This window comes from Coenobita brevimanus, chromosome 27 (assembly GCF_032717465.1).
Source record: "Coenobita brevimanus isolate Jiangsu-jjx chromosome 27, ASM3271746v2, whole genome shotgun sequence".
Classification (NCBI taxonomy): domain Eukaryota; kingdom Metazoa; phylum Arthropoda; class Malacostraca; order Decapoda; family Coenobitidae; genus Coenobita; species Coenobita brevimanus.
In genome coordinates, this window is record NC_136980.1 from 74,767 (window position 1) to 96,487 (window position 21,721).

A 21,721-nucleotide genomic window follows, 5' to 3' on the forward strand; every position below is an offset into this window, starting at 1 on the left:
CAATAATATTAATAATAATAATAATTCAGTAATAATAAAAACACTCAAGGCTGTAAGTAACTATCAGAGTGGATTTTATTTAGTGACTAGGTATATGAGGGTATACTAAATGTTAAAATCCATAAGCAAGATAAAGAAACACATATCTTGAGATCTGTACTAATGAGCTGTATTTACCCTGGCCCTTCACTACACATCTGACTTAATAGTAAATAAGTGTGCTTAGCAAAAAAATTTTCACATGTTAATGAACAGCTTTATACCGTAGTAAAAAGCACGTAACATGAAAGCGCGTTAAACAGGGAACTGCTGTATCATACATCTAACATTTCTTTTTCTCAATGGTTTCCAGTAACTGATGGATGTAATTAACTAATTTTGGCTCTCAGTTAGATCTTCAGTCCAAAAACATATCATCTATATTGTAGTTAATCCCACAACAGGGGTTATTTAAGTGGAAGCATGATATCATTTTTAATTTTTTACTAACTTCATTTTAAAAAACATGACAAGACTATGTGTTTGCACTATGTATTGCACACCTGTTGGAATTATGGCAGTGATATTCTGAGAATTCTAGTATCATTACTGCACAGGTACAGTAAACCCGTAAAACATTATCATCAACCTAACACACATGGAATGGTGAGATCTAGAGCAAGGTTTTCTCACGATAGTGATACCATGACTGACAAACTAGTGACATAGGTTAAACTACTCCTTCCAAGGCCACAGGAACTACTAGACTACCAGTGCTAAGCAGGTCACCATCTCACTACACTGGCTGTTTTCTTTAGCATGTTTCCAAATGCATGAATGCTTGTCTGAAATTAAGTGTCTACATGATTGTCTACTTAGGAGGATTTCTGGGACTTCTTCCTCACCACTGTTTCATCATATGGCAGGCTAGTAATCACCTGTATGTTATCTCTGAAATTTATGCTGATAATACAAAGCCACAAATGACATACACAAGAATAATAAAGTGTGACAAGTAGAATATACTAACGAAGAAGTGCTGGAAAAGCTCCTAGGCTGATGAGAATATGACTCCATGTCAAATTCTCTGCCTGTTATCTAGTGCATCATGTATATACAGTATAAAAACTAGTACAGGTATAAAATCCAAAGAAAACTTGAGTCACAACTTCCTACAGGTACTACAAAAAATTACAAAAGGACTTACATGACAATACTATACAATGCTCTTGCAAATCTTATGTGCACAGGTATCCAAAAATCATTGCAAAATTCAAACCTGCAGGATGTGATTAGCAGAACTTATAGGAAAATGTAAAATGGTAACAGACTGTCCAGAATGGGCCCATTTTTCCTCCAATATCTGGTAATTTCTGGCTTAAATCAGTCCACAAACAGACAGTAAAAAACATGAAATTGAAAACAGCATACAAACACTACATAGCACCTTAAAATTTAAAAAGGGGATGAAGATTATTCATCACCCTCACCTGATACCTTCCCCTATTATATGGATTGAGAAAAAAAAAGGCCCTTACAGAAGTGAAAGTGTCACACGGTTTTGGATATGAGACCCTTAGGGAACTGCAAGCACTGTACAGTGGCCGACAAGTTAACACTGGGATGAACACACCGGAATTGATGGATTATCAGTACCATTAGGGAGGGGTTCACTATTCAGTCCTACAGCAAGTTTTGAAGTTGCAAGGCTAAAATGTGTAAGAGCATTGTATTCTGTCATCTTTACCTTCTTTTCCTTTTCAGATAACGTTTCATTTCTCTAGGAGTCATTTTTACAACTTTAACCTTCAGCTCTTTCAAGGTTTTCCTATCTACCCCTATAACGCCACAGTGTTTCATCTTTCGTTTTAACTTTCTTGTTCTCACCTTTTTCTGCCGCTGCTTCATGATCTGCAGTTGACTAGCTGCCTTCGTGCTTGTTTTTGCACTCTGCTCATTTGCACCCAGAATAACCTGTTGCAAAATTAAACCATGATTACTGCCACCTGTTGTACTGCTCTGCTTCTTATGAGGAAAATACCGCAGAAGAGGACGGAGAAGGTGTACTATGACAGGAACACTCCATGACTTACCCAACAGAGTCTGCCTCTCCTTTGCCTGCAGATTCATGGTGTCTGTATAATGTGGTGGAAACCCAAATATCTGGAAGCGAAAATAAAATACGGTAACATTGAGGGGTAAAGCGAGATGATTTGGGCATGTTGAGAGGATGGGCAGTGACAATTGTGTGGGAAAGGTGACAGGTGTGAACAATGAGAGTAGGGTTGTGTGGCAGACAGATAAAGGCCCAGAATGAGTTCACACATTGTGACCTTTGACATAAGGGACTGAATAGGGAGACTGCCAGAGATCAAGCAGTGTGGAGAGTTGCCATCAGGGGCCCAAGGCCAGCCCATGCAAGCATGTTGGAGCCTTTCCAAACGATGCGAATGATACATAACAGCCAATACTAACTCTTAAGGCACAGCTACAACTGACATCGTCATCATCATTATCGTTACCATCATCCTGGCCCTTTGCCAACGTTAAGACAGGGGTTCAGCAGGATCCAGAGACAAGGAAGGAGAAACAAGAAAAGTGTGAGAACTAGGAAAAAGAAACAAGAAAAGCGTGAAAACAAGGAAAGAGAAACAAGAAAAGTGTGAGAACAAGGAATGAGGAACAAGAAAAGTGTGAGAAATATCAACTGCAAACCCAGCAAAAAGAGTTACACATCATTTAAGCCCCAATAATACTGGCTCCACAACAAACCTAACTTTCTGGATGCATATTATTATTCTTCATGTAGTTGGTGGAAGTGCCAATCATTCACTCACCTGATGTATTGCTAACTTCTGGTGAATCTACACTGAGTGATAAAGCAAATGATTTCCTGCAATCAAGGGAATGATTTTCAAGGCTGGGTGATAACTATATACTAGATAACAAAGGGGTGCATGGTGCATCAACAGGATGTGGTCAATAAGGGTTCAGTTCTGTGGAATGGTTGGAGTTTATTGCTCACATTCTGTTACTAAGGAAAGAGTGACTGGTTATCTTCACCCTAAATATGTGGACCGTGTGGCTTCACCCCAGGTGCTTACACTTCTCAAAGGGTAATAATGGACTAAATTATTGGTGGATGGACTTTACAATGACCAGCATACTCTCCCTGGTGGCATGACATCATCATCTAACCTGGTACTGCCTGATGAGAAGCATAACGGCCTAGAGTTAAGCTACTCAGTCTAGACAATGATGGCAAGAATGATCAGTTGCTTGCCCTTGAGAGATATACGTGCATTATACCCAAACCATCCCTAGCGATACATCCTTGTGGGTCACATCAGGTTGAAGCGGCTCAATTCTCTAGGTCACCTGGCATCTCAAAATTGTATGGGGAAAACAGGGCTACTGCACATCACTACGTGGCACAAAGGCCCAACCTCAATCTCCTTGCATACACCAGAGAACTGTACCAAAAAGGGAAGAGTACTCAAGTGCAACAGAGGGTGTGTTGACATTATATGGGGAGGGGGGAATCCATCTCTTGGAATGTGAATGGCGAGGCTGGAACTCCAACTGAACAACACCTAGGTCTGTATTCTCATTGCTTATGGAGGCTCCCTAGCATCTCTTCCTTGGTGATTTATATTTGGATATGACTGGTTCAAAAAATATTGGATGTATCTATATTCAGCATGGGGACATTACTATAATTTAAATAGCACGGAGGAGAATAGCAAGGAGTAACAAGCAAAATACATCGCTTAGGAAGTGCCATTAAGGAGCCTCCTTACCCATCGAGAATGTAGGCCCCAAGATACTGTCACTCAAACTGGGATGTTCTAACTCCTATACTATCAGGATACCTAAATAATTTCTACATGATCAACACCAACAACATAAATACTTATTATACAATTTGGAACTTAACACGATAACACCTGGATCATTACAATGTGAACAAATACCAGTAACATAAATACACACTCTACTTTGTGACATATAAATACATACTGTACATGCTGACAGGTGGTGTTCCAGACATGTAAGTACAGCATAAGACTTGTTCACATGATGTCCACTCCCCAAACTGCAATATACTATTTTTTAAACCCCAAAGTGTAAATCAGGTCTATTCAACATGCAGCTCAGGGGCCACATACAGCCCTTGAGTCGGTTTTTATTGGCCCTTGGACCGACGCAGAAGAATGAAAATTAATCAACAAGCATAAAACAGAAAGTTTTGCATTTATCTTTTTATTTATGTATTTAGCAGAATGTGTAAACGCAAATAATATTCGAATTTCTCATTTCTTTCTGTGTATGAGTGTTTAAATGGGGGTGGGGGGTCAAATAATGTATGGCCAGTGTGTTAATGTGTGTCATAATGCAGCCCTACTCCTAGAACCGTTGAACAGCCCTGGTGTAAACACTGATATGAAACTTTATCACAGTCACAGGTGAGAACTGAACTGGGAGCATGGTAGGTCTGCCTCTGACATATAACCATAATTCAAGAAGAGCGCTGTGCCCAACCTGACTACCTGGCTATGAAAACTTTTATAGAGGGAAATATGAGAAAAACTTATGGTTATTCTTGAGATAATTTTGAGTAAGGATTGTTATACCAAAATAGGTCCAATTCTTACTCATTCAGTTCTTATGAATTATAAGGAGGGACCAGTTCTGCCCATAAGGCTATCAGTAATTGTAGCTCTGTAATGGCCATAAGGCTATCAGTAATTGTAGCTCTGTAATGGCCATAAGGCTATCAGTAATTGTAGCTCTGTAATGGCCATAAGGCTATCAGTAATTGTAGCTCTGTAATGGCCATAAGGCTATCAGTAATTGTAGCTCTGTAATGGCCATAATGCTATCAGTAATTGTAGCTCTGTAATGGCCATAAGGCTATCAGTAATTGTAGCTCTGTAATGGCCATAATGCTATCAGTAATTGTAGCTCTGTAATGGCCATAAGGCTATCAGTAATTGTAGCTCTGTAATGGCTATAAGGCTATCAGTAATTGTAGCTCTGTAATGGCTATAAGGCTATCAGTAATTGTAGCTCTGTAATGGCCATAAGGCTATCAGTAATTGTAGCTCTGCAATGGCCATAAGGCTATCAGTAATTGTAGCTCTGTAATGGCCATAAGGCTATCAGTAATTGTAGCTCTGTAATGGATGCAAACTATAACCAAGTCAATACAGCATTTGCCTCACTACTTCATCCCAGGTTTTCCTTAACCCTTTCAGCCTCATCACATTACAGTACATACGGGGCAGTATACTGTATGTACTACACTCACCTTCCCACTAGAGTACTTTCACACTAACTTGGCCCAGAATTTTGCCCCTTTGCATGTTTTAGTTGCTACGCTGGGCAGTGATAATGGATAAAATTTTGTGCACTAACTCTGAGTGCATAAAACTGGGGATTTACTTAAGTCAAAAGTCTGGGCAGGGACTACTCCTCACACATGTCTTCTAGTCTTCTAAAGACAGTTTCTCCTCTTGGAAGTTATGCATCCTACATTTTCTCTGCACCTCATCAAGTGGAAGGCCTGTTCTGTGCTGAGTCTAACTAGGTGCTGTCAGTCACATGTGGGCAGCTGCTTGCTTGTGGTTGATGGGTCTGCTCAACCAGACAGACCACAGTAGAACAACATTCGCAAAATAATTAGCGACAACAACTGTACATCATCAACTTCACTAACCTTCTCTAGCTCAGTGCTGGTGGGTGTGTCTCCCCGCTCATTCATCTGGATGGGGTGTGCCGAGCCTTTTTTCAGCATCAAGGAGTTTGGGTTGCTGGTGATACAATTAACCTTCTCCACTTGTGCTGAACGGCCATGAACCTGAACATGAGTAAGGAAAAACATCAACATTTAACTCTTTCAACTACAATAAAGTACGGAGTAAATGTTATAGGCATCTCTTCCTGACATTCATATTTGCCATCACCCCATTAAGTTAAATTGCAGGAAACTTCCCTATTAACTCTCTTCTAATAAAAATCTGACCTAAATATGCCACACTTCCTCTGAACTCATTTGTGTCCAGTGTCCTCAGTATAGGATGGAACTGGATATTTTCAAAAGTTAATAATGAAGGGAACCCCAGGGCAGCGACCGATGAGCTCTGCGACTATGAGCTGGTAGGTGGAGGGCATTATGAGTAGTATCCTTCTGGCACAATCTCTCACACAAGAACCCTGGGAGCTAATGGATTAAGGACTCCCCTTATTGGGGTTGGGCATGGTTATGTTTCTGTGGACTGGAGCTAAATCAAGTATCAAGACCTGTTAGCTACTTCACTATGACAATACTGTACACAGAAAGTTTTTGTTATATCCAATTCTTTGTCACATTCATTTTTTCCATCACTCAGTAATAGTAAGTTTTCATACACAATAAAGCATACTGACATTCAACCCTTAACCCTCTCCATTACAGTACAAAACACACAGCCCTAGGTAAAAGCATCTAGTTTTGATATGTGTTTTTTCATCACAAGTAAGCGGAAGTTTTCACAAGCAATAAAACACATCAACATTTACCCTTACCCCTCTTCACTACACCAACACACATACAATCCTCCTCATAAACAACCTCAATTTGACATTCATTTTTGTTATGGCCCAACAAGTATAAATTAATTAAAGAAAATCTGCTCAAAAAATTTTCTTTAATACAACATCCACAGTCCTATACTCATTTTACTTTAACTTGGCCTATAATTTCCATTTCTCTATCTTGAATGCTTGGATATAACAACAGATTAACACTAGAATATGATGCTAGTCACAAGGAAGGATGTAAAGCTGCAGCACTATCTTTTTCTGCCACTGAGCTACATGAAATTAATTGAAAAAGGTGGAAAATCTGGGCCAAGTTAAGACCTGTATAAGGTTATGTGGGGACAAGAGTAATGGCAACAGAGGTACAAGGAAGGAGGAAGCGAGGAACACAAGAGAGGAGGTGGATGGTCAGTGTGGACAAAGATTTGCAAGAGAGGGGGGCTGACAGGGGAGGAGGTACAGGACCGAATCTATGGTAAACATTAGTAAAACACATCGACCCCACACACCTGTAGAAGCAGGAAAAGATGGACAATGGAAGCAGAAGAAATACAGAAAATGACCATTAAAGTTCTTGTACAGGTATGAAAAAAAATGAGAGAAGAATTACAGAAAACTTGCCTTATTAAAGTTCCTGTAGAAATAGTTAAATGGTGGAAGGCAAAGAAAAAATTACAGATAAGTCACCTTATTAATGTTCTTGTCCATGCAGGAAAAAGCACAAAGACAATGAAGAATTACAGATGAACCTGCCTATTATAGTACCTGTACAAGCAGGATGAGATGAAGGTAAAGAAGAAGAATTACTGCAAAACCTTCCAATTAAACTTCCTGTACAAGTAGGAAAAGATGGTGGCTAAACGAAGAGAATTTTGGAAAACTTGCCAAGTGAAGTGTCATGGCTACCCATAAAAACTAATTTACCAGTTTCCCTCATTTGTTGTAACATCTGTAAATAATATATGGTGATATTTTTAGAACATCCCTAAAAAAAAATAATAATAAAAATAAATACCGGTAAACAAATAAACTTAATCCATGCTACCTCCAGACAGTTTTATTCAGCTTAAGAGTGACCATGTGTTGAAGATGATGCACACTGATAGCCAGGGAGGCAATGAAGGCTATATCTAACTCATTCAGTGTGTATCTTCGACTGAATTAAATCATTCAGAAAGTCCACTGATAGCCAAGGGGTCAGTGCAGCCTAGATCTAACTCATCTCTTACAAATATATAAATCTTAAACTGAATTAAATCACTAGAGGGCTCCACTGATCACCAGAGGGTCACTGAAGGCTATACAGCATGTAGCCCATCCAATAAAAAGAAATCTATCTTGAGCTGAATTAAATCATCATGAGAGACCAAAAAACAAGAGCGAAATTGCATCCTTGGGCAGAAGAGCCTTAGCTTATATTAAAAACAAATATCAATATAAAAAAAGCTTGCAATTCTTACCTGGTCCAGACACTGACTAAGTTTAAAGTTGCTCCCTAGGGCGGGTGGAACTGGGTTATACATATCTGAAACGTATTTACAAACTCCATCAATACAACAGGCAACAGTTCTAAGCAATTTTGATAAGCTTGATGTTGCTTTCTAGGCTGGGTGAAACTGGCTTATACATACATGAAATAAAGCAGACCCTTAATTTTCACAGCTAATGTATCCGGGAGTTTCCGTATCTCTCTCAAGTACAAAACTAAATTATCCCACTGGAACAATACTTCAATTTTTTGCAAAGATCGATTTAAAGCAAGTTCCTCTACAACCTATCTTGCATTACATCGACATTCTAATAATAATAATAATAATAATAATAATAATAATAATAATAATAATCCATCATCCAATCCTATACTGTCTCATGAAAAGAGTAGAAGGCTGGGGCTAGGCAAGTTGGTCCTGACATTTAAGATGAGAGTGATCAGCCTCACTCATCCCTGAGTGGCATTACGTGAGCAATTAACCCCAATCACCCCTTGGATATAAACCTTCACTGGTTCAATCCGACTGGAGCGCCGCAAATAGCCCTAAACCACCAAGCGCCAAAATTTTGTTATACAGTATGGTTACCACCCAGTGTAGTAAATGGTTTCCAGGTGTACGGGAAACAATTTGGCTTGTCACTCAGTGTAGGGTCACCCACAGGCAGAAGGAAGAGGAAAGAATGAAGGAAAGAAAGACAGAAGAGGGAGTGTACAGCCACCCGTAGGCAGAAGGTCGAGGAAAGAATGAAGGAAAGAAAGACAGAAGAGGATTAAAGGAAAGAAGGATGGAGGAGAGGAAAGGGCAGACACCCGAGAGCAGCACTACATCAAGTGAGTGGATGTGAGCACCCCCACCTACCGCCAATGTTCCTGTAATTTCTGAACCTGATGACCTTTTGATAGGATGGGGATTTCGGGATATCAAAACTAAAAGTGATCAAAGCATGGTCAGAGATGAAAGGGTCAACTGAGTCAACCTCCACATCAGACATGCACCTACAACCAACAGGAGACAAGATCAAGTTGTGGACATGTCCTGAGACATTCCACTCACACGACTGAAAAAATTATTCTGAGTGGTAAACTCAAGAAAATGGTTTTGACTGCAAACTGAAATCACATCAAATAAGAAGTCCTCCAGGTTTAAGAGAAAACACTTGAAGAAACTGCCCAAAATCCTCCATAAAACCTCGATCAGTGCCCGGATAACCTGGTCGATAGACAACTGCAATTCTAATGGTATTCTGATGGAAATTTATTAATACTTCCATAAATTCAAATGAAGATGAGATCAGGTCTGAGTCTATGAGAGAAATGTTTGCAAGTGCTCCGAGTAGATGAGTGCTACACCGCTTCCTGGATGGTAGGCACAAGGCATGGGAATACTTATAATAGAATGTGACTTACACAAAGCACTACAAATAATATTAATAACAGACTCACACAACCAGGTTTCAGTCAAGCACAAAATGTCAAACTCATGCTGATTTAGAGCTTCATTAATAAGATCTATCTTATTACGGATGGAACGAACATTTAAAAGACCCATCCTTAACTGGTTCAAAATGGATGTAGTCTGTTTTTTGAATGGTCAAAATTGGTGCTTTCAATCAATCTATTCCTATGAGAAATCATAATTGGACATCTACTAGATGCAAAATGGGCAACCAACTGTGAATTAGTATTATCCTTGATATAGAGGCGCAGTTGATGCATTTGGGAAAATTTCTGTTACTACAATCCTTAGATTTATGGACTCTAGCACAAAAAACACATTTAGGTTCATCATTTTTTCTAGAACACCACTCAGATGTATGACCAAAACCCTGACAGTGATCACACTGTGTAACCCAGAATCTGTCAACAGTGTGGCATCTTGCAAGATCCTCAATGATATAGTTGCCCTGTTCTATGATGGAGGATCTCACTTTTGGTGACATCTTCAAGACAGCAGTTTTAGTGTCATTCCCTGTTCTTGTGAAGAGAAGGTTGAGGGTACAACCATGATCAACGCGCATCTTAATTTTATTGTTTTTATTCAAAATGATTAGGATGATGTCAGAGTCACCCAAGAAGGAGGAAAGGCCTGTCACAGTCATTTTTGGTTACATTTTCTACGGCTCTGATATGCAAAAAGTGCCATCAGTGTCAAAAGTGATGGTTATTGAGAGAGAAGATGACTCCCAGTGTCATACTACAATGAATGGAGTGACTGGAATTAGTGGGAGTTCAAATACCTGGGTACAGTGATAGAAAAAGAGAGGAAAATGTGCAAAAGAAGTGGAAAGTAGAGTGACACAAGGAGGGAAAGTAGCTGGTGCTATGAAAGCCTTGATAAGATACAGAGGCTTGAGTGTTGCAGCTGAACGAGGCTTACATGAAGGAGTGTTAGTGCTAAACATATGGATGTGAGACTATGGTTTTGCATGAAAATGAAAAGTCAAGAGTAAAAGCAGTGGAGATGGGACTGCTGAGGAATGTACGTGGAGTACAGAGAGTGGATAGGATACAAAGTAATGTGATTCGTGAAAGATGTGGAGTAAGGAAGTCGGTGGACACCAGAACTGAAGAGAGAGTACTGAGATGGTATGGTCATGTGGAGAGAATGGATAACAACTGAGTGGCGAAAAAGGTATATCTGAGTGAATTTCAAGGAGGGACGAGGCACGGTACGCCAAAGAGAAGGTGGAGGGATATGGTGGATGAGTGTGTGAGGAAGAGAGGTTTGGAAGTCGGTGAGGCTAGAGGACTGACAATAGATCGAGCTGGCTGGATTAATATTGTGAGGTGAAGCGCACGACCAGGGATTTGGCACCCCTTTTAGCATGACAGCATCTGGACTGACTCTATTGGATACGTTTATGTGAAGCTAGAGTATGTGGTTAATGTATTTGGTGAATCAGATAGGGACAGGATTCCGTGGTCTTGGATGGTGAGTGAATAGAAGCGTGGCCCATTAGATTGGGCAAATTTGGGTTGTCTGGCCATTGCTACTTCTCACCCTGCCCTAGCGTGGGAAAGGAGGTCCGGATGATGATGATGATGTTAAATGATTCACAAGAATGGGAGTCTCAGCTTGGATTTTGACTTTAAGCACAATCACTCAGAGGAATGATCATTGAATAACTGTACTATACTTGCAGCTAAATATTCCTTGCCTAAGAGTGATGACTGAGTGGCTAGTTGCCATACCTGCAGTCATATTTCACTTTTATGGCAGTACCTCCTAGGGTAGACTGTGGCCACCAATCTACTACTGACTGTAAAATACTGTTCAGTAATCCCTCAATTATCCGACGTAACAGAGCCAAAGGTATGTCAGGGTGATGGCTCCATCTGGATAATGGGCTTCTCCCCTGGCCCCCCCCTTGTAAAAGGCTACTACAGTACATCGTACAACACTTGTTCCTGTTGTTTAACACAACTGTATCTGGTCCAGCAGACCTATAAACCAGAGCCAAGCAATTACCATGGTCAAGCAGACCCACCAACCACAAATAAGCAAACACTACTGCAGGTCCATACCCTTCAGTGATATGAAAAAACATGAAAAAAACAGCTACACAAGATAAATGCAGTGGGCACACAAAACAGAATAGTAAAATGGAATAACATATGATAAAACAGAATAAATTCATGGTACAGTACATTAAGATAAAATAAAATCAATCTCAACACTCAAAATACGACCATTCCACCATCCCACATCAATCATACCAAGGATCTCCTGCTTCTTCTGAGGCAGCACTGCTCTCTTTCTTTTCCCTGGTGAAGGGGCCATCATCACACACCCTAGGAAGAGGCATGTAAGGAATAGCAAGGCCTGAAGCAGGTAGGGAACAACCACAAAAGCCACCACATGCACTGCCATAACAACTGTCCAAGAGGAGCTGTTCACAACACTGTCGCCACATGGGAATGACTGAGGGGGGTCCCTAGTGGATGCTGGGTGAACTATCCAGCCAGACAGAGCAGCACAACCATGCTGTTCTTGCCCAGCTGGGTGTAAAAATGTTCGTGCGGCCATAATGTCCATCTGGATGCATGCATTTTGTCCGGATTAAATGGAAAAATACACAAATAATGGTTTCAAACAGCCAGATCACAGCATCCGGGTAATGGATTGTCTGGGTAATGGATTGTCTGGGTAATGGACGTCCGGATAATAGGGGGATTACTGTATACAGAGTGTGATGAAATTGTAACTCACCTGGCAAGTTACCCCAGAAGCAGCGCTTGCGGTGCTGGGGGGAAAAGTTAACTGCATCAATGAAAGCTGGCTCACGGTCAAAGAACCTGAGGAAATATTATGAATTCTGGTTAGGTGATACAACAGATTTTAAAACCATATGTGTTACATATATACTGCTATGTCTGTCTGTTTATCTATCTATCCATATATAATACTTTAGGCCTACTGGATATATGTATATACAGACCTCGCTATTACAGAGTAACCTGAGAAAAAGGCAGACGGTAGCCTATATCCAATAGTTTGATATGTAAGATGTCAAACAGGGACCCACTATACTGGACCTACGGTCAGTATATATGGTAAATGGTTCAGTAGGTACTCAATGCAGAAAAGTTATAAGACAAAAGTAAATCAGTAATGTATTGGTTTGGCCTGTGCTTATTGATACATAATAAACAAATAAGCAATACAAAACTAATGCTGGTCTCAGTTCAACAGATAATAATGAAAACAAGATGGAATATGGGGCCTGGGTTTTGTATTTACTAAATCTGTCCCACAGGTCACTGGATGCACTCCCTATACTAGCCCTTGGTTCAGTATACAATAAACTATGTCTGCTTGGGTAAGGGGGTATGTTATATCCACACCCAATACGGTATAAACAGTGTGTGTGTGTGTGTGTGTGTGTGTGTGTGTAAAATATAGCTTTCCAGGAACCATGTGGTTTAGTGGTTAAAATGTTCCAGGCTGAGTTATGGTTTAGCACAAGTTTGAGACCCAAGAAGTGCATGGAGGTCTTTTGATCAGGTAAAGTCACAGAAGTAAGTAGGGTGGTCATCTACCGTTAAATGTACTGGACTATGGTATAGCCTACCCTCAGACACCTATATCATGAAGTGGGTATGGCGCTTATGTTGAATGGCTGAGCATTTCCATAAACGTATCTCCACTAAACCCAAGTTATAATTTACGATCGTTCAGTTTATGATTGGGTTTCCATAAATGTAACCCATCTATAAAATGATGGAGACCTACTGGTGACTCAGTACACCAATAAAAAACAGGCAAATGTGCAATGAAAGTGAGAAGCAAAGAGGCAGAGGGATGGAACATGACTGGCATTATAAAGGCACTGATATTAAAATGAGGTCTACCGTACGTGCAGCATTTCCAGGAGGAATTCACGAAGGTCTTTTCATGCTCACATTAATGTATGGGTGTTAGATTCTAGTGTGGCATGATGGGGTGGGGGGGAGTGAAAATGGAATTACTGAGGAAGTGCAGAGTGCATAAAATGGACAGAATACGACATAACATGATTCACAAAAGATGTGGAGTATGGAAAACTATTAATAAGAGGGCAAAAGTGTGCTTCAAGCAGATGGTATAAGCACCTTTACTTCCTATGCTTGTGGAAGCACCTACCGTCTCTGGGGCACAGCAGCTTTGCTACCATCTGCACACAAGTGGCAAAAACCGCACATTACAGGCCATTAATCACACACGCACGCACACACACACCGACATTCACCCGGCAAGGCTGTCACAAGAGGATGAAAATAGCCTCAGAGGTCATCAATCTAAACCAAAAGGGGAATGTCTGCTACTGGACCCCTAAACGTTACATGTGTAAAGCTTTGTTAAACATAACTGTGGGTTCAGAGAACTGTTACATACATTTATTCAAATTCAATGTCACGAGTATAACTGACGGTCATTTCGAGAAGTAACTGCAAGTAGAAAGGGTATATTTCAATGTGGTAGGAGGCAAGATAGGCAGAGAAGGTGGATGGATAAGGTACATGAATGAATAAAGGCAAGGCTGAATGTTGGAGATGCTATAAAACTGGTAAGGAATCTAGTTGGTTGCATGAATTATGGTATGTACAGAGGAGTACTTGACAAGTTTTCACTCTCTTGTACTCTATCTGGTGGATCTCTGTGAAAGTCATTAAAAAATAAATAAATAAATAAATATACATAAAATGTGCAAATGTTTAGGTCTGTGAAGTGCAGCCAGGATTTCAGAGACTTGAATGATGTGTGAATGAATGTTTGGCTCCTATGCTGGCCATGATGTGGAAAGTTTTGCCTCTTTCATGATTTCTCATTTCTTGTTTTCTGGGTCCTGCCACAACCCATCCTTAGATGGGATGATGACAATGACAGTGATGATGGAGTGCCTTACTCTACTAAACCACTAAACATGCATCTGTTGTTTATATGGTTACCACCCAGCATAGGAAATGGTTTTCTGGATTAACATGAAACAATTTAGTTTGTTACTCAGTGCAGAGTCACCTGCAGGTAATAATTAATACATCAAGTTGCTGGAATGTGGAAACCCCTTTCAAAAATGAATTATATAAAAATTTTGCTAATCAGATGCATTTAGCTAAGATGCAAAGAAGAAAGCAGTTATTCCGAGTAAGAAGTGTATAACATAAAGCATAGCAAATGTACTCAGGGATGGCAGACAATAAGCAAAGCAATGTTCAACATCCAGTGGCCAAGCATTGTTAGTCATCAGGATTTTATAATTTTACAATGCTTAGCTACAAAGACAAAACCCTTCTACAAATGATGAAAATAGACTTCCAGCAAGCTAAACACTTGAAGCAAGCTAGCTTGTTGTTCTCACATCCCTTGCATCTTGTGCTGCAAGGAAGATATAGAATAACATAATCTTTTCACATGAGAAAGTTCCGAGCTTTTCGGTAGCATCTGACATTGCAGACTGAAATGTGCATTATTACTGCTACTGTATTTACCAAATGTTCATGCACCCAGGCAGACAGTAGAGCAGAACATGCACGCTCATCTTGTACAAACCGGTGATGCACAAGACAACTAATGACATACACGCTGATCAGCTTCAGGTAAACTTTTGGCATATTTCGAACGTTTTCGAAAAGCCAAAAAAGATGCCTTCCTTTATTATTGATCTGGATCTCCTTGTAGATCCGAAAATAATGGAAGAATAGAATTCCTGTTCCTGTATGATCTGCAAAGCCAAACAATTAATTAGTAAAACAATTAATTTGTAAAAATGCCATACTACAACTTAAAAGATACACAATTATTATTTCTACTGTACAGGTACAGTACTACTGTACTATTTAATGCTGTACCTTTCTGTAGCATAATACAAACACAGTAATATCCCTAATTTACCAAATTCTAACTACAAAAATAAAATTTATCAATACCTGCATTTCTTAGATGCACATTACAGTGCAAAAATTTGAGAATACAGTCTCCAACATTCCAAACTCAGTAATGTAACTGGAAAATTTGTTATTACATGTTTTTCAAATTAACCCTATGATAGTAAATGTAGAAAAGAGTAAAGTGATGGTTATTGAGAAGGTGACTCCCAGTGTGATGTTACAGTGAAGGAGAGAGACTGGAGCTGGTGAGAGAGTTCAAATACTTTGGGTAGTCATAGAAAAAGAGAGGAAAATGTGCAAAAGAAGTGGAAAGTAGAGTGACACAAGGAAGGACAGTAGCTGATGCAATGAAGGTCTTGATAAGAAACTGAGGCTTGAGTGTTGCAGCTGCATGAGGCTTACATGAAGGAGTGCTAGTGCCAACTTTAACATATGGATGTGAGACTATGGTGTGGCATGAAAATGAAAAGTCAAAAGTAAGAGCAGCAGAGACGGAACTGCTGAGGAATGTATGTGGTGTACAGAGAGTGGACAGGGTACGGAATAATGTGATTTGTGAAAGATGCGAAGCGAAGAAGTCTGTGGACACCAGAATCGAAGAGAGTGTACTGACATGGTATGGCCATGTGGAATGAATGGATGACAACAGAGTGGTGAAAAGGGTATATCTTACAGACAGTGGATAGGATAGGGAATAATGTGATTCGTGAAAGATGCAGAGTGAGGAAGTCTGTGGACAACATAATCGAAGAAAGTGTACCGACATGGTATGGCCATGTGGAGAGAATGGATGACAACAGAATGGTGAAAAGGGTATATCCGAGCAAATTTGAAGGAGGAAGGTGAGGCAGGCCAAGAAGGTGGAAGGATATGGTGGATGGGTGTGTGAGGAAGAGAGGAATGGCAGGTGGTGGGGCTAAGGGACTGACAAGAGATCAAGCTGGATGGATGAACGTTGTGAGAAGAATCGCACGATCAAGGATTTGGCACCCCATTTTAACATGACAGCGTTCGGATTGACTCAATCAGATACATTTAAGTGAAGCCACAGAATGTGGTGAAAGTTTTTGGCCGGTCAGATCGAGCCAGGATTCCAAGGACTTGAATGATGAGTGAATGGAACATGGCCCAATGAAATGGGCAAACTTTGGCTGTCCGGACGCTGCTACTCCTTACCCCACCCTAGGGTGGGAAAGGAGGTCTGGATGATGATGATGATGATGAGTAAATTGATCATACCAAAATGAATGACAAGAAAAAGAAAACACAGTAGATTTTGAGACACGATGAAAATCTGAGTGGAATACAGCTTGGTAGGAAATCAGGGAAAAATGATCAGTAAACTACAGTATACTCTCTCTAAGATAGCAAAGGACACTGATAAGGGACTATACAAGCATTAATAAGTCCTAAACTCCTTTACTATAGGAAATATACCCCAAACTAAAAAAAAAATAATCTGACAGAGCAACTAAAAAAAAAATATATATATCACGGTCTCATAAGATAATCTAAACACCATACAATATTTAGGGGTTAAAGATGCTGTACCGGTAGTAAACAAAACAAACACAGAAGTACAGTACGGTACAGCTTATATAAAAACAATCTACTTGGGGATAAGAGTGTCATTTAATCCTAATGTTTATTAAAGCTGGTGTTCAAGGCTCATACTCTCACAGGATATGGATGTTCCCTAGCACCTCTTCCTTAGTTATTTATTTTTAGATGTGACTGGTTAATATGGTTTTGTACGTTACCTATGCAGAGTACAGTGATGTTAGGGGTCATGTAACACAGAATTGGTGAGTAAGGTGTAATAAGCAAAATAAACCACTTTGGTAAAGGTGTTGGGGAGCACCCTCAACCAACGAGAATATGAGCCCAACTGTTATCTTAATTTATGAATCAAACTTTGTTACAAACTCACCATGGCTTGTTAGATACTGAATAGCAAGGCATAGTACCATATGAATCACTAATAATTCTAAATAAATTTTAAACTACACTGCAATATGAAAATAAATAAAGTGGCAATGTGGTGGTGGAAGTGTTTACAAAATGTCAAGAAGAGGGAGACTGAATCCTGTACACCAAACCTTGTGGGTATATGAGACTGTTTGGCCAGCTTAAATACTACACCAAGTGGTCATTACAAGGGGGATTTACTACATATGCCATGATAAACAGGGAATCTAATCACTCACCAAACAAGCCCTTGCGATTGGCGTTGACAAAGCTAAGGTCATTGCAGGGTGAGCCTCCGATCAGTAAGTCAATTGGGCACAGCTCGGCAATCTAAAAGAATGCAATCACAGGAGGATAGAGTGATAAGGTAATAAATGGGCAGTGTACTCAATCCGTTCTGCTTCTTAAATACCAAAAATGAACATAGTGCTAAAATATAAAAGTACATAATTAACTGCAAAAAGGAAATGCTTGTGTTATGGGGAAAAATATCTTGTTTGAAAAAAAAAAAAAAGTTTTCCATCCATATCAGACAAATGAAAATCTTCCATAACCTCACCAAATTCACTCAGCCATATATTTTTCCAAATCCATAATTACAATGGAATCTCCTAATCGTGCGATCCTAAACAGTGGATTCATACTACGGCAACATAGTGCAACAGTTTGCAATATCAGTAACTCGAGGAAATTAAACAAAATTCGCGAATGCAGCCTCAAAAGTGATGCTTTTCCGACGTCTCGTGCAATACGCACCCCACCGTTACTGTACCTAAAGCCCGCGTGTCTAGCTGGGTGTAAACCAATCATAGTCAAGCATGGCAATTACTAAGCCAATCATATTCAAGCACAGCAATTACTATAAGCCAATCACAGTGCTTCCCTCCCATGCCAAGCATGAAGGATGCACGCATTTCATGCCCCAGCTTCCAGCTCAGTGCACTGTCTCCTCTCCATTGTTTGGAATGTGGTTCCGGTGTGGCTTGTTACGAGAGGATTCCCCCCCCCCCCTCCAGCTGCCCAGTGTTACCTTGGCTGATCGTTACCCTCCTATGACCACAACTTCTTTGATGATGCGGAAGAAAAAGAAGCCAACTTTAACGTACACCCAAAAGTTAGATGTAATAAGGAGGATTGACGGAAGTGAGAAGAAAGCCAAAGTTGCCCACCGTTATGGGCTTAATGAGGTAGTTCTATATCAAATGAATGCAGCGATTCCACCTATATTATAACAAACTCATGAACTCAAGTTAAGTAATTTTGGTATACTTTATATTCAACACAGTTGCAACACTGTTGAACTATGACTGCAAGAAGTGAGTGGAAAAAAACAAAATAAACCTACTTTGGGGAATTAAAGGAAGTGGACAGGTTACCCGCGGCAGTGTTTACCAACGATCTCTCCAATTGGCCTCTCTGTTTACCAACCACTGCTCTGACTGGACACATCAGTGTATCACAAATTCTAAATCTTCATTTATAGCTGTCAGAGGTAAGTTTATAAAAATACCCAGCAGCTGTGGTAATCCAGGCATAATAACATGTAACTTGTGAGAGACTCATTTCAACAGAAAATATGGAAATGCCGCACCCGTTTGGTAAAGAATTAATCCCAACAAATCGACAACTCTCGCAATGACATGATGGCGGCTGAGAGTGACGATGACACTGCGTCCATTGTCTGCACACTGCACTCTGAGGGGTTCCTGATGGAGGCTGATGAGAAGGAAGCATCACAGAGGCGGCAGCACCCTCACCTTGTGCTGAGAGGCAGTCTGCCTCAATCCTCGGAACCCTTCCCCCATCCACTCAAGCAATGTTGTCAGTCAGTCAGGTGAGAATCTTAAAATATTGTTCACTCCCATTAAATATGCTTAACTAAATTCTTTTCCAGGTTGTTAGTGTCCACCAGTGACCAGTTTGATGTAGGTTCGGGGGTAAGGGGGGCAACTTTTCTGAGACGACAGACCCAAAAGTAGTTTTCCTCATAAGATTAGTTATTTCTAACTCGTGGAATTCTCAAATCGCATCATGTGCTCAGTCCCACGATTTAGGAGATTCCACTGTATCATAAATTCCTTACGCTCCTCCTCAATATGCTTCTCCAGTCTTCTATCTATCTATCTATTGTCAGACGCCTCAATCCCGTTTGGGGAGGCCACAAACAAATCGCCTCCAAGTCACCCTGTCCCCCGCCATTTCACTCCCCTGCTCCCAACTCACACCCCCCTCTCTCATATACCTCTCCACCCCATCTCTCCATCTCAACGTATATATGATCCAAACACCCCCATCACTTATAAAACATCCTTGCTCATATCAATCACTAGACAGTCTGCAGTCTGATACCTCCCCTATTGTTTTGGTACCATACTCCAATACAAATCAATCTCGCTACACAACTGATAATTCCACGATCGTTTGCTTACATGATCTTGATATTTTAGCACAATTTTCTTTATATACGATCGCCAACTTCACTTAAGCAACAGCCATGATCACCTACAAAGCACCATATTTTAGTATTCGATCACTACTATCCTTACATTCAATAGATGACTGATTGGTATGCAACTGGTTTTCCATAAATGTAACTCAACTGCATACCAAGAGTGACCTGTATACTGTCCATATATCAACATCATCATCATCAATATCCTTACCTTAACCCATTTTCCCTATCAATGGGGTCAGTAGAAAGTATAAAAGTATGCAAGTTTAAAAGCAGAAAAGTACAAACATTATATACCACTCTCATCTTCCACTTACCTTTTTATTGGTCAATCCCTGCACATCGCCCAGGTACTTGATATTCTCTCCGTGGTTGGCCTGAGCAACGTACAAGGCTGACGCGTTGATTTCTGAAGAATAGTAAACCTCTACTTCCAACCCCAGCTGCTTCAGTACCACCAATCCTGGTTAAAAAAAAAAAAGTTATCATTATCACCATCATCACTGTCATTATGCACACCTTCTTTCCCACCCATGGATGGGGCAAAGTATGATCCCAAAAAAGAAAAAAAAAAAAACTCACACTCAAATCAAAATGGAGGAATGATCAACAGCATCCCAAGTCCAATGGGCAAGACACTCATTCACATAAATCACTGAAGCCCTTGGAATCCTGGCTCCAACATACATGCCTAATCATATTTCCCCCCCCCTCCCAGAGATGGACTCCACTTACACCTACTCTTCAGAATCAACCAATTACTATCATGGTTAAGATCGGTTTATCATCAGCTGAATAAAATCAATTGCAGACAGGATTACATTAAAAAGACACCACTTTTGTAACTAGGGTGGTGGCTGTAACGGTGATAATTATGTTGATGAAGGTGAATAAGATGATGATGATGATGATGATGATGATGGTGATGATGACAATGATGATGATGATGACAATGATGATGATGGTGATGATGGTGATGATGATGAGGATGACAGTGATGACGATGATGATGATGATGTACTGACCCGTTGCAATGCCGTCGAACAAAGACAGGACTCGCAATGGCCGACCAGGAAACTCTGATGGACTAGGGGCCTGCTCTGGATTCTTTGCTGACCACTCGCATGTAAAAGTGGAATCAGAGACCGCCTGCGGGAACAAAGCCATGCAGTTATTCCACTGCTGAGAGAGAGAGAAAAAAAAAGGTGTGTGTGTGTGTGTGCGCACAAATGCGCATATGCATGAATATACATTTGCATATGCACTTTGTCATGAGCTCTTCCACACATAATTCATCAAGGTAATTAGATCCTGCCAATTCCCTTTGCCTCAGCAACTTTACACGTAACTTTTTTACTAATGAAATACTGTATATCCATCAACCTTTCTGGCCTCCATGCTTCCTGCCACCTTCTGATTCCCTCACACACAACCATTTCACTGTCCTATCTCCATCACTCTCTCTATACTAACATAACATTTAAGCAACCTCTCCTCCAGCAAAAACACAGTGCTTAAAAATGTCACAATACTAAGTGAAGGAAACCCTCTCAGCTCAGAGAGCTTTTTCATTTTATTCTTGCCATTTCCTGATCCAGTTTAGGATGGCCTGTCGAATCTAAAAAAAACTTAGGAAGTCTTAATAAATCCCTTCAATGTGAGTCGAGGCGCTGGCAAGGAAGCCACACGTGGTGGCACTGTGCACCCTGGGTGGAGCAACCATGACATCCACCCAGCAGCCAAACCTCTTATTTCCCTGCACCTCACCATGGGAAGCAGGGTCCAACTCTGGTGATGCACTGTATACCAGATGGGGTGCAATATCCCTGCACGATAAATGTTCTGTACTGTACCTGACAGATGGCCCCACAGAAGCAGTT

The 21,721-nt window shown here is 40.4% G+C and overlaps 1 protein-coding gene across 1 annotated transcript in view; it reads right to left on the reverse strand.

The window, feature by feature from the left end:
- Positions 1-527: 527 nt before the first annotated feature.
- LOC145394337 (DNA (cytosine-5)-methyltransferase 3B-like) overlaps positions 528-21,721 on the reverse strand; it is a 44,883-nt gene continuing 23,689 nt past the window's right edge. Inside the window, exons 15-24 of the mRNA XM_080268214.1 lie at positions 20,867-20,990; positions 20,159-20,304; positions 17,629-17,719; positions 15,084-15,255; positions 12,264-12,349; positions 9,885-10,022; positions 8,022-8,086; positions 5,699-5,839; positions 1,867-2,142; positions 528-542 (exon numbers count right to left, since the gene is read on the reverse strand). Of these exons, the coding sequence (XP_080124340.1) occupies positions 528-542; positions 1,867-2,142; positions 5,699-5,839; positions 8,022-8,086; positions 9,885-10,022; positions 12,264-12,349; positions 15,084-15,255; positions 17,629-17,719; positions 20,159-20,304; positions 20,867-20,990 (1,254 nt within the window). The remainder of the gene's footprint in view (positions 543-1,866; positions 2,143-5,698; positions 5,840-8,021; positions 8,087-9,884; positions 10,023-12,263; positions 12,350-15,083; positions 15,256-17,628; positions 17,720-20,158; positions 20,305-20,866; positions 20,991-21,721) is intronic.